The sequence below is a fragment of the Scomber japonicus genome, chromosome 6, assembly GCF_027409825.1.
Source record: "Scomber japonicus isolate fScoJap1 chromosome 6, fScoJap1.pri, whole genome shotgun sequence".
NCBI classification, from domain to species: Eukaryota; Metazoa; Chordata; class Actinopteri; order Scombriformes; family Scombridae; genus Scomber; species Scomber japonicus.
In genome coordinates, this window is record NC_070583.1 from 26,012,814 (window position 1) to 26,026,904 (window position 14,091).

The 14,091-nt window shown below is 37.9% G+C and overlaps 1 protein-coding gene across 2 annotated transcripts in view; it reads right to left on the minus strand.

The window, feature by feature from the left end:
* Window positions 1-14,046, minus strand: part of ift80 (intraflagellar transport 80 homolog (Chlamydomonas)) — a 44,324-nt gene extending 30,278 nt beyond the window's left edge. The window contains exons 1-8 of one of the 2 annotated variants that reach the window (XM_053320819.1): window positions 13,786-14,046; window positions 13,497-13,560; window positions 12,948-13,166; window positions 9,641-9,751; window positions 9,423-9,491; window positions 6,520-6,629; window positions 2,726-2,815; window positions 2,503-2,640 (exon numbers count right to left, since the gene is read on the minus strand). In XM_053320819.1, coding sequence (XP_053176794.1) covers window positions 2,503-2,640; window positions 2,726-2,815; window positions 6,520-6,629; window positions 9,423-9,491; window positions 9,641-9,751; window positions 12,948-13,166; window positions 13,497-13,536 — 777 coding nt within the window. In that variant the 5' untranslated portion in view covers window positions 13,537-13,560; window positions 13,786-14,046. Of the gene's footprint in view, window positions 1-2,502; window positions 2,641-2,725; window positions 2,816-6,519; window positions 6,630-9,422; window positions 9,492-9,640; window positions 9,752-12,947; window positions 13,167-13,496; window positions 13,564-13,785 lie in introns of both variants that reach the window. The other variant, XM_053320820.1, reaches the window with a different exon arrangement.
* Window positions 14,047-14,091: the final 45 nt, after the last annotated feature.

Consider the following 14,091-nt stretch of genomic DNA (forward strand, 5'->3'; position numbering starts at 1 on the left):
AGAGAGAGAGAGAGAGAAAGGAGTAGGAGAGAGAGTTGAGAGTTTAGGGCGAGAGGAGAGCCGGGCTGGACGGGAGGTGAAGGGGTTAAATGCGCGGGACTGATCCTGCTGAGCCAGCAACAGTACGTTAAAGTGCAAGGTTTCATTGTAGCAGATACAGAATGAAACTCCTTCCCATTAGTCCCGCTAGTAACTGAAAAGGCTCTTCACAAATGCTTAACCCTTAATGCGCCACAAACAAACCACAGCACCAACACAGGTAAAGCCCCCGTAATTGGTCAATGGCTTCTGTGTTTGTGTGTAAACTCACATGCACAGTTATTATAGTACACTGCCCAAATGTACTTATGAATTCAAAATCTAACTTAATGTCTAAGAGGAGTGCACTATATGTCTACATTCACACATAGAAAGATACTTAGATGGAATGACCCATGAGGGGGAATTTCTTTTTCTAAACTCTTTTTCTCTTTCTCTGCACCCCCCCCACCCCCACCCTACCCCACCTCCCTTGTTCTTGAGCAAGCCTCCCACGCCATGCTACAGTACACACAGTCTCTGAGGGGCTTTAGGGAGGAGAAGGCAAGCATACCCTTCCTCCAGTTAGAGTAGGGCAGAATCATCATAATTATCATCATCATCACACTGCCTTAACCGAGGCACACCACAGCAAAGCAAGTGGTGCAATGACAAAACAATGGAACAAATCAACCAAGTAAACAAACCCATAATAGGTGAATCGGGTATCACAAAAAAAAAAAATTTAAGGAGCACGTTGTAGGCAGCTCTTCTTGTTATAGTTTTAATAGCGCGCTCATTTTTATTTTTGTTTAGACTGAGAAAATGGATACAAGCTGGCTTCATTTAAATGATTACATCAGCTCACAGCTATAATCTGGCAATTTTTCCCAAAACTACTGTAAACCCTGGTTCAGAAAACCAAAAGTAATGCTAAAGGCGGAGGGATTTCCCCAGTCTCTTCCTTCAAACATTCATACTCCATGCATGATATTAATGTAACCTCTCCAAAACACGTACACACGTACACACACCTTACCCTTCTGGAGAAGACGTGTTGGCGCAGACCTTTCTCCAGCCCATTTGTTTTAGTGCTCCAGAAAAAAAGTCATTTGATCCTAAATAAATCAAAATGAAGCATGAAATACCTGGTGATCAGCACACAAGAACCCAGCCCTGGCTGTTTGTTTTCATTACAACAGATCTGATGGAGCAAAACACTGACATCTCCACGTTAACTCAAAGAAGCCCTGAACGTCCCACAAGGGCAGAGCAGGGAACAAGTAATATTGTTTCTGGCCAAACGTTCAGCAGTAATAAAACAACAATTACCGTTCATCATTCTGCCATTTCCCCTCTCATTACGACTCCAGTTACCATCAGCACCAGGTAACAAGAACATGTGGTGTAAAGCTGAATGTGATTTACAGAGATGAACAATGTATAGAAAGCATAAGACACATAATGATCTACACAATACAAACTGCACTGCACTGGAACAGCTAACAGTGTATCAATGTTTTAGGGAAAAGGATGTGATTGGCTACAGCTCATAACTGTTCTATTGTTAAATGAAAATGAATTAATAAAACATACAAAACAGAAATCCACACTATCATATGTGGAAAGAAAAATACTAATACTACACTAACCCTTAATGAATGGACTCCAAAAGCTCTACAGTAACATACATCCTTTAAAAGCATGTCAGGAGCAGCTGCTTATAACAAGCATTATCTATTCTGATCACTAAAGATAATATCTCATTTTACATCAGACTTCTAATATCAGAAATATAGACCTTGTTCAAACTATGATTAATTTAGGATCAATGTACAGCATTTTGTTTTATGCAGTGTCGTCTGACATGTTGAACACTCATGTTAACATGGTGCAACCTACGCATGAAAACATCTATTACTTTGTCACATGATTACCATGAATGTTGTAAATGTCCTTGGTCATGTGTATGAAATTAGACAGACTGAGGGCTAAAATGTACAATGTTAACGTAAGAGTATACATGTACTAGTAGTGAATTGACTGTAGATAGAAGTGCAAAGCAATATTGTTTTTTGGATGATTTAATGACCAGTTAATGTGGCACATGATTTCTGTGTATTGATTTCAGTAAAGTTTTATAATGCAAACATAACAAAAACATAATATCTATTCTATACTCAAAGAGTTGAGAAACATACATATTTATAAACTAAAGCAATATTTTTATCTCCTAGTTAATTTCATTTCAATGTACTAAGCTGCTGCAACATCTTTTTAGACTCAGTGTCTCCTCCTGTATGTGTTTTTTTTACAGATAAGCAAGAACTTACAGTTTTCTAATATGAATGGCAAGAGCATCTGTGAGTTTCTACAACTGCTGATTGCTGACATATCATTGTAGGGACTTCTATTGTGGGCGTCATGATGAGATACATTATTCAAGAATAAGGCACAGATGGAAGATAAAATGGCTTTCCTTACTCCAGTCTTATCACAGAGCCGCAGGGTGTTGAAGGAGCCCATGGCAAACACTTCTCCATCTGGAGCCCAGGACAACGAGGTGACTGGGTAGTCATGAGATGATGAGGAGTAAAGAAGACGACCAAAGCTGTCCCATACCTGGTGAAGAGGGGCAAAGATTGAAAGGTGCAAAACAATTCAATACATCCCATGACATTCAAAAATATACACAATCACCGCTCACCTTGTATTTACAGTCCTCTCCACCTGACAGTATGAGATCATTGACTGAATTCCAGTCCACCTTCAGGACAACCCCATCGTGAGCCTTCCACTAGAGAGAGACAGATCACAACAAGGTTATGCTGTAAATACATCTCACACTTATAACATTGCTGTTATAAGTTACTGAGAAACTTCAGTCACTGAGAATAAAACTGATTACAAGTTTCAGTTCAGTTTTGTCTCAAGCTCACTCTCTTGATTGCTTACGTGTGTGTATGTGTTCTCCCTCACCCTATCTCTTTATGTTGCACTTTTTTTCTTTACACTAGGAGGGTAGGGCTGGGTGATTATGGCAAAAATCAAAATCATGATGAATTGAACTTTTAACCTCGATTATGATTAATGAATGATTATCTCCACCCTTGATGAACAATTATGTATTTTCACAGTTTCTTTAGTTTTGTATTTTCCACTGCTGCCCTCACACATGAGTATCTTTAGGGAGTGAAAATAATGATGTTTTAAGGTGTGACGCTGTGGTTAATGTGTAGTTTACTTGATTAGAACTATGTAAAGATCATGGTTTGAGTTAAAATGATCACTGGAGACAAGTTTTCAAATTCTTTAAAAGATATGCAACCTTTGCTGTCATGGCAACAGTGAACACCACGATTAATTGACATGAGCAAGATTAAGTCGATTAGAGTTTCTAAATGTCGGTTTCGATTATTTTTCGATTAATTGCCCAGCCCTACTAGAGGGGCAGTATGTAAATGTTCATAAATGTTGTTTGTTTAACCTCACATCCACAATGTTAACTAAAGCCACACAGCATCCAACCCGTGTTCAACCCTGGTTTACTAAAGCATGTTGACCCATTCAGACCAATACAGTTAAAACCTGTATCACTGCATTGGCCTCAAAGGAGTCTCAAGGGGAGTTGATGAAATTGAACATGTGTGTGTTGGTGCCCACGTATGCGTGTAGTAATGGCTCAGAAAGAGAGAGCAAAGGGCTGAGAAGGTGCACATTAAACCCTCCACTGTTTATTTAAGGTCCCAGGCGCTATTGAGCTTCAAGAGTAATAATAAACAAATGTACACATGTACAAGAAAAATACTCACTGGTGTGCAAGGTCCTCAGTGGTGCAACCTTCCTTAATGCAGAAGCACTCTAACACATTTAGACTTATTGCATTTTTGCTCCTATTATTTAGTCCCTATATAGCAATGCATATCAACGAACCGCAAATTTCATTTGTAAAGAACTGGCAAAAGGCAAAGGGCATTGTGATGCCAGGTCCAGCAAAGCTGGTATCCTCCTAGTGGCACTGGCAGGTAGTGAGATCTCGGTGGCAGCCTGTGGCACTACAATGGCAGCCTGTGGTACTCTATCGGCAATTGGAAGACTCGCTGTCAACTAGGGTGGGGCCAAATTTCCTGGTTTGTTTTCATGAGCAACCATGTTCTGGCAAAACTATTGAAAACAATGAAGTCACTAAATCAATAAAACAATTCCTCCCTGCCCAAGCACCTTTCTGTCCTTGTTTCAGAAAAAGAACAAATATGTGAGTCATTTTATTTCTTCTGATCACCTAATAAAAAAATCTAAATCTATCTACAATTGCCTCACTTGAAGATGACCTCAGTTGTAATAGTAATAACCCTTTTTGGGGAATGATTTTCCCTTAGACAGTTCCCTGTTAAGGAGGTTTTTGATGCCCTGCCTGACCCAAAAAAGGCTCCTGGAGCATGCCTTTTGAATACAAGACTGTACCTATTATACTTTATCCTATAACTCATCATCTTAATTTAACATTTGTATTCTTAAAGTGTGGAAAGCAGCACATGCACTGCCTCTGCATGAAGGCGGTGACACTAATGACCCAAATAACTACCTACGCCCTATTTCTAAACTATCATGTTTAGCAAAAATCTTAGAAGAGCTCATCAATAATCAATTATGTCATTTTCTAGCTGAGAATTGCATTTTAATCACGATCACCCTGGTTTCATATTTAGACATAACAGTTTGACAGCAGCAACAAGGCAGGAAATTATATAATCTGCCCTCTGGATAAGGAGTGTTGTATTGTTCTGTCCATTGATTGATCTAAAGCATATGACACAGTGGATCATATTCTTGAATAAACTTGGATCATTTGGTTTTGCCACAAACACATGTAAGTGGTTTCACAGTTATCTTACAGGCAGACTCAAGCAATAGATGCAGACGCTCTTCAATCTGACTTCCTTGAAGTCACAAAAGGGATGCCACAGGGCTCAACACTAGGTCATGTTTGATTCACATTGTACATAAATGACTCTGGCTTATTTGTTAGAAACGCCTCTATTCATTACTATGCTGACAACACAGTAATCAGTGCCCTAAAACATTGTCTAAGTTAACGGCTGTTCTTTGGCTATTCAAAAGGCTCTGATTAAACTTAAGATTTTACAAAATCCATATAAAATTATCACATGCTCTTCATCAGATCTCAAATAAAAATCCACTAAGTATTACTATTATTACAATACCTGGGACTAAAATATCTGGTAATTAGATGAAAAATTATCATTTAAAAAAGGTACTAACTAAAAAGCTTAAGTTTAAATTAGGTTTCTTTTACATAAATAAGCAGTGCCTCTCTTTTAGCAGTGGACTGCAGATTGAACATTTTATCAGTGCTTCACTATGCAGATGTAATTTACATGCATGACACTTCCCATACCCTCAAAACTCTTGATGCAGTGTATCACAATGCTCTTAGATTTATTACAGTTGACAGTTTTAGAACCGATCATTGTTTCCTATGAGAAAGTGAGGCGGACATCATTTACCACTTGAAGAGAACAAACTTTGTTTTTATTTCTAAAGTCATCCTAAATAAGCTACTTTTTTATTTATCATCACTTCTAAGACTTATGTAATATGGGATACAGTACCCATTCAAAGGAAATGCGTTACTTTAGGCACGCCATATATGAATACTGGAGTGGTAAAAAACTGCGTTCCCCTATGCTACTCATGGTGAAATAAGCTTCAGGACTTCCTTGAATTAGACAATCTTTTTATCTCTAGAACATTTTTTGAACGCTCCTATTTGTCTTAATGTGTCTGTTTTATCATTGTGTTCTTATATTTTCTTTTTGTTATTTTGTATTTTATAAGTCATATGTCTTGTGTTTGTATTGTATTTAAGTTTGGTGTAAGATTGTTGGTTTTACATAGTCTTTTTGTTGTATGACTTGTTTGGTTGTGTATCTGCAGAGCACCATTGTAGATGAGAGTGTTCTCAATTGTTTCCCCTGAGCAAATAAAGGTGTCTATCTACATCATGTAATGTAATTACTTCCACCACACAAGTTATGTTAGTTTTGCATGTTTTTTAATACTTTCCTACTCAAAACTAACCCTAAAACATGACAAAAGGAGCTACATGCAGAGCTTATCATTTAAGATCGTATAAAGCTTGTGTCATTAAAAGGTATTGGTTTTGGAGGATGGAGTCATATGACCTGGAACCTAATGAAAAAAACTGACTTTTTGTTTTGTCAAATTGTTCATTAAAAGTTTTATGAAATAAGGAAATTGTCATCACTTTATAAAGAGGTGGGCTATATTCTCCATGTAACCAGCATAGTAAATGTTATCAATATTCATTTGGAGTCACTGGGTCTTGTTACCAAGAAATGAACAGAGGAAAGTCAAATGTGGTCCATGTATTAAGTTTTAACGTAACTTTTAAAAACAAGTTTTGACCTCTTAAAAAAACAACAACCAAATAACATAAAAATAAAAAAGTTCATGTACTTGTATGACTTTAGAGCTGGGCTGCAGAGGCTTGATGACCAGCTGTCGACCTGATGTGTAGAGGATTCTGTCTGAGTCCGGACCCCAGGCAACAGAATACACAGGAGACCCTGGAGGATACACAGAAAATTACAATTTCCATTATTTTCAACACAAGAACAGTTGATTTATTTCAGGGAATAATATAAGTAAATTTATTTAGAGGACTTAGATACTTACATGAGGTTATATCAAAAGGGATGTAAATTTAAATTGTTTGTATGTATATATTTCTACTTCTTTTGTTAACAAACTAAGAGTTGGTGTGAACAATAGGTCCAGGATACAGAATCGCTTATTCCTCCTCTCACATTCCCTAAGAGTCAGAGATCTCCTCATCATTCAGCCTACGGAACAGCACTTAGCTTGCAGGCACACCAGCTGAGCAAACCTGCCTAACCTCTACAGTATAAGCACAAGTGTGTGTGTGTGTTTATGCGCACATGCAATGGGAAAAAAGTGCATACGAGTTGGGTTGTGGCAACGCGTGTGTGGAGGGGAAGGGGGCCTGACATTTAACCCTACTCCAGGTGCGTGTGGTTTCTCACAAATGCCAACTGGTCACATGATCTAAATCTGACAAAGGCGATGAGAGGGGTTGAGACAAGTTCCTCTCTACTCCCTCTCGCTCGCTTCCAAACTCTTCCTAGAGCTCTCTCTCTCTTGAAATGGGTCATAGTACCCAAGGAGGACACATTTCACAGTCTGTTCCTGTAGGGTATGTGGTGTATGTATACAGATTTGGGCTCTAAAGAGAAGCAACACCTGCAGTAATCTGAGTGCCATGTGGAGGATGATGCACCTCTGTGGTAGTGCTACTATATCCAGGTGTCCTACAAAATCTGTTGGTCTGTTGAGCAGCCCACGACCGAGCAGCTCATTCTTCAAACAGCCAGTTAAAGGAAAATGTTCCTACATACTCTGGCTCAATCGCTGTTCTCCTGCCAAGTTTTCACAGCACCCGTCATTCACCATGAGTGTGCCATCCGTTTCCCTAGAAGCCACTGTTCATCCACCACCCATCTTTTTTCAGTTTCACTACTGAGAAGAAATATTTAATAAGTCAAACAGCACAATGAATCAATTAATAAGTAAGCCATCTGTAATGTGAATGTTGGATATAGAAATATATCATTAGGGGTCTTTTTTATGACTTTTAATAAAACTCCACTCCTATAAAGCTTTGAAACTTTATGATGCTTTTCATTAAAAAATAAAAAAAGGACTGGAAGAGCGATTCTGCTTTTGGTTGTACTGAGCACAATTATGTCCCAATAGGCCCAACATATTCACACTACACAAACACACAGCCAAGAAAAGAGACAAAAAGAAAACACATTTCTTCTGTGACAGTCATTTTAGATAATCTGGCATGAGTAAAAAGGCTCAACATACATGCTTTTGAACGCAACAACCATGCTAACTCCCTCATAATTAAAGCATAGTATTAGATATAAAATGAAAGTCTGAAGAATAAAATTGAACTATATGTAAGGTGTGGCAATGAATTTGTCGTCTGGGATCTTGTGTGAGGGAGTTCCATCTACAGGGGCCATTCATCTGAGTCTGGTATCAAACAGGAGCCAGATGAAGAGGTGTTATAGCATGAAGAAGAAGAAATGATACACACAAATAAAGCTTAAGTTCTGAGTGCCTTGTATCTTCATCAGGTCTCTGCTTCTTGCTCTTTTTTTCTGTCGCAAAAACAATCAGTACTATGCATATATGTGATGTGATGTGAGAAAGACAGAGAGGGTGTAATTGGTTATGGTGTGCACGACTTACTAAATACCTACAGTACAAGAGTTTGAATGTAGAATTATTGTTTTAGGACTGAAAAAATGTCAAGACATCTGTCATTTCAGGCTGAAAAATCAATGGTTGTGTTAGAACCAAGCAGGTAGCACCAGGTCTGAAAAGTGAAGCCAATGTGGAAGTTACTGTAACCTGCATTCTCTCTAGTGGCCAAGCAGGGGGCAACTCCACTAGCACCAAAAAGTACTCTGATTGTTCCTAAGTCTATGAGAAATTTACCCTACTTCCCACACGGTTTATTAATTCAGTAAACACTTTCCTAATGAGTTTATCGTCGCATTCGCTAGTTTCAAGTCTTCTTCAATACATCACGATGTTCATTTTGTAAATTATTTTGTAAATTATAGTGTAACCCCAAATTCACAGAGTATTGGTTCATCCTTAACTATTACTAGAGTGGTTTCAGTTGATGAAAGTTACTTGTTTTGTTGATTTAAGAAGGGAAAGCACAAACAAACAAAAAAAATAGTAATATATGAGTAAAGAAATGACAAGAGTTAGCCAAAAAGCTACAGTAACATAAAAAACGTCTTGTTCAGCATTTTAAAGAGTTGGATGTTGTGTTTTTCCAGTAAGTACATTTTGTTTTAATGGTTTTAAGCCTGTTTTTAGTTAGTGAAAATCCGTATTAACACGCCCAGAGTTAACCATATACAGTAAAAGTACTGTGCTAACCTACTAGCATTAGGATAAGCCCCACCCTCTCATCCAAATATAGTCGCTTCTGGTTCCAAAACTCCAAGATGGCGAAGGTCAAAAAGCAAACTCAAGACTACAAAATGAGAGTCCACAAACCAATGGGTGACGTCACAGTAGTTATGTCCATTAATGTTTTACAGTCTATGGTTAGAATGTGTTAAGATGACACTATTAATAATGTAGGCTATTACTAATATCAGCGCTAATGCAATTTAAACTTGATCGCTTTAAAATGTTGATCAGAAAAAATTATTTTGTGATTACTGAAAATTATTAACAGTTTCCTGCAAACATTAGTCACATTCATGTGACTTAAATTCAGTCAATAAATGCTCAGTCTCTAGCCTTACCTTGGCTGGCTAATGTTGAGCGCAGCATCCCACTTTTGGACCAGATCTTGATCTGCCCATCCTCTCCAGCTATGCAGAAGTAAAGAAACAGGTCAAGATGTATGTAACTGAATTTGAAAATATAAAATATTACTTTAACCTTCTTATTTTTATTTTAAAACATTTACTATTTCATAAACGTCATTGAAAATATGGATGTATTTCTCTATCAGCCTTACCTGTGATGAGAGCAGTGCCATCATAGTTCCATCTGCCAGCCAAAACAGCTCCTTTGTGTGCTTCAACACTCTTCTCAATGCGCCCTAACTTGGAGGTCAGGTGGAATTTCCCTGCAAAAAGACAAAAACAGGCTCACTATACGTAAGTAAGCTCCACATCCAGGGCTGGGGTGGTGTAGCTGTTAACGTTCAATAATTCAGGAACAGATGTGTCCGCTGTAATTCTCTTGCTAATAAGTGGATGCTGACTGACAGTAGCAATAAAAAGTTTGGACACACCTTCCTGGTCATTTGAATGAGAAAGTGTGTCCAAACTTTTGACTGGTGCTGTATATAAAGAACAGATAGAGTATGTTTCATAAGTCTAAGTGATTCAGGTGGCTTGGTGAGGCAAATGGCTTTTCTTTTTTTTTTTTTTTTTACCACATCCATTCCAAAACATATCTTTGAAGCTTGAAACTTTATAATCCAGCACTATAAATGATATATAATAACTTTCAATTCCCTAACACACAATTTGCAACAAAGCTATACTTTCTCTCAGCTAAATTATAAACTTACAACATGAAGCGGATGAGTAAAACTAAAGGGTTTCCGTTGGTTGAATTAGGGCAATTTTCTATTTGGTAGACGCAAAGGGTGATCAGGCATGGAGACAGTTATTGAAGACACTAGCCTAACATATACTTTGTGGCAGTGTGTATTAAAAAATTCTGAATGTTCTATGTAATTTCTGGTGGCCTAAAACTGCAAATCAGCATGCTACTGCTCTCTCCCATTTCTAAATTTGGAGATCCCAACAAAAGTGGATGTTACTGATCCAGCAGGTAGTGAGTATAACAAGCATGTACAACTATATTGAAGGACTCTTCAAAATTAAAAAATATGCCCTAAATTGATTTAAAAATATAATTTCTATTTTTGTTACATGGGAATGTGCACTTGCGTCATCAGTCACACTCTATCAATCACTTCGGTGTAGCCCAACATCATGTGTATAATGTTTCTGTGTGGTGATTGTTAGTTTGCTTTTTATCTGGCAGATGATTATTTTCATACTAGAATTTTATATATTCTTTCACTTCTATTTAAAGATGGTATGGTAAGAAACGCTTGATGATTCATCTGTGTGAAATGTATTATGACAACACATTATAATTTCATGGAGAAAAGAAGAAGAAGACAGTTGTTCGAAACACAAACCCCAGCAATATGCCTAATGCTTCATTTGAACCTCTTTGGATCTAGTCTACTTCTAATCCAAACAAAATACTCTCTGGTTGAATGGCGAATTATGCATCTAAACTACACAATTATGAGTCTTTTTTATGGGGAAATATTAGGCATCCAAAAATAATTGCAGTATACTTATTAATTAGATGTACAATATTTTGTTTTAGAAGTTGAGACTGAAGATAGAGTTAGAAAGTGTTTGCAACTGGAATGCATTTTATTAATATACTTGCACAGAAAAAAAGAGGTTGCCTAAACAACCAAGACAAAAAAAAACCCGGACAAAATTAACGCAGAATCCTCCCTATTAGTATTACATATATTTCAAAGTAAAAAAAGTATCCTGAACATAATACAGATTTTAAAGATTGCACCAAAATATGTGTGTTTTTCATGTTTTTGTTGTTCAACAATAGCCAATAACTTATTTCAGAAGTACAGCATAATAAGGGTGACACTGATATTTGTTTAACTGTACCAAGGCAAGAAAGCAAAAGAAAGTTGCAAAAGTGAATCGTAACAGAGTTTTCACTACTCGTTGGTCTGCCAGAGAAAATTGCTGCCTCAGTTTGTGGGTGTGTTTATGCAACCCTACACTGCCATTAGTGTTGTGACCACACATTGCCTGCCATAACAGTTCATCCATATTCTGTGTGTTTATATCTAATATAGGCCGAAGAAGAGACTAAACGACAGCAGATGCACTTCACACAGACTGCACTGTCAAGTGAAATATTACTACAATCAGTGTTTCCCTAGGATTTCTTTCAGCAGCAGTGCTGTTGTGCGTGTGCAGAGCCCGCGACGCCAGGACCTGTATTTGCACAAACCGGCAGTGGAATAACTTAAAGCTACCTTAGAATTGTTCCAGATAGGTTTGTTCATGTCCACAGAGTCATGTGTGTGAGCACTTACATTTGACATCAGAAGGGTCCAGATAAATGTCAGTGTAATATAGGTCAAACAATTAAATGCCTCAACATAGTTGGGGGGCTTTGGAGTCCTCCTCAAGAAAATTTGATTTTATTTGACTTCAAACTAAAAAAGCTGTTCCAGGTGTGACAAGGCAGCGTGGAGGGCCCTAGCAAAGACACTATATAAACTCAATTATATCTCACTGGAAAGAAATCTAAAATATTCTAACCCCAACCATAACCCATCAAACTATGAGTGACGTTTAGAAAGAATGAAGAACACAGACATTAGTCACTATCAGTCATCTGTCTTTTGTCCTCCTCCCTCTGCTGCTGATGTGATGTTTGGGGGGGCTACAGTCTCACAAAAAAAATTAGATATAGTGATATGAAGAAAAGAGGCTGCCTCCCTGCTTCAAACATAATGTTGATGGACCAAGATCAGTTTTTTTCACAAGTATTAAACTGGTGGAGGTGACAATGACATGAAGAGCATCTCCTGAGTATGTGCTTCATTCAACAAATGATTAGGCAAGACATTGACATACTACTTAGTATGGAAACGACACTGAGGACAAATAAGACGAGAGGCATGGAGGCATATCAAAGAGTAGTGAAAATTCTGTAAACAGTGTGTTGTTAGTTTAGTTAGCATATGGCAGTATATGAGTGCTATTTAAACAAACATTTCTCTGTATAGATATGACTTAAAAACAGCCTCTTGTGATGTAGTGTAGCTCAAGTGACAAGGAAGGTGGTAGGGAGGCAGACGCGGGCTGTTCTTAGGAACTCAGAACTAAACCCAGTAAACAATAGTTAACCTTAATACATGTCTGTGTTCTACTTTAACCAAAAGTTTTCTGAATGTAAATTCTTAACATATATAATGTAAAACAAACAAACCCGGGATAGTATGCATCTACATACGATTACTGGTAAACTAATGGTTTAAGCAAACAAGTCAAATTAATAAGTTAGCTGGTGTTGATGGTGGAAAAAAAGGTGGCAAATGATGTGTTTCACCCACTCTGTCACACCTCTTATCCCATATGTGTGGCTGTTGACTGAATAAACAACTTGCGAAACAAAACTGACATATTGATATGAGGAGTGAACTCAGAAACCAAGCCATGAAGAAAATAGAGAATATAAAGACTTGCCATCAGTGCTGGTGAGTACAAAGATCTCTGTCTGGGTCTGTTTCTTGCCGCCAATGGCTTTGGGGAACCAGTGCAGGTCAATGGGATAAATGTCCTCTGGCAACCTGACAACCAAACTGGTATCATTGGTCAACAAGTTCCACTTGAGGATCTGGTGGTCCTCACTGCATGAGTACAGCTCATCAGATGTGGTCCAGCCAACACAACTCACAAGTTCCTTATGTACCCTACTATTAAGGAAAGTGATCAAATTAAATGAACATGTATTTTAGTTGGTCATGTGAAATACCACAGTAGCTTCTGTATTAATAGGGTCATCTAAAACAAAATGAAGAAAATATCCTAGATTTGTAACAGGTTAGGTGTTAAATCTAACCAACCCATATTAAATAACCACTACTACAACCCAATTACTACTTCTAACTGTACTAACAACATTAATGATAGCAACATCAAGGTTTCGACGTTGTGTTAGCCACATACAACATTGTTAGCTCTACAAAAACATACAGGTAAAAGGCTTGGTAGCTAAAGACGTCGTAAAAAGGATATGTTTGGGTTCCTTTAGCAGCGATGTTTTCAATCTCATGGTGGATTTGTGTGCTGTTGATCACTGCTGAGAAGATGAAATGGTCATTTAGGTTGTCACAGTAGCTCCCACAGTAAAGTTGCTGATATCAGACTCATGTGAAACTACATTACTAACAGAAAAAAACATAGCTAAAATACTCAAATCTCCACGTATTAACTGTACCCCGTGAATTAAGCGAGGTAGCTACTGTCATGCTCCGATAGCCGCAACGGTGACTGAAACAAGCGTCTGCAGTTGCTACGTTACCTGCAACTGTTGCTAAGGCGAATCCTCCGCTGTCCCAGACTCTTGCTTGTGACTTGCTAACGTTAACTTGGTTGTTTGGTTAAAGTTGACATCTTTTTTATCGTTACAGACTTTACTGTACGGCAGTCAACAAGACATGACAGTCATTTACTCCAGCAAAAAGATGTGCATGTACTCAAAACAGCGAGCATGTCCTTCTTTATCAAGCACTGTGTCGCTAACGTTATCAAGGGCTAACTTTGGGTAGCCATTTAATGTGGGTCAGCTTGAACAGCGTGTTCTCGCGAGAGTTGCGAATCTTACTTC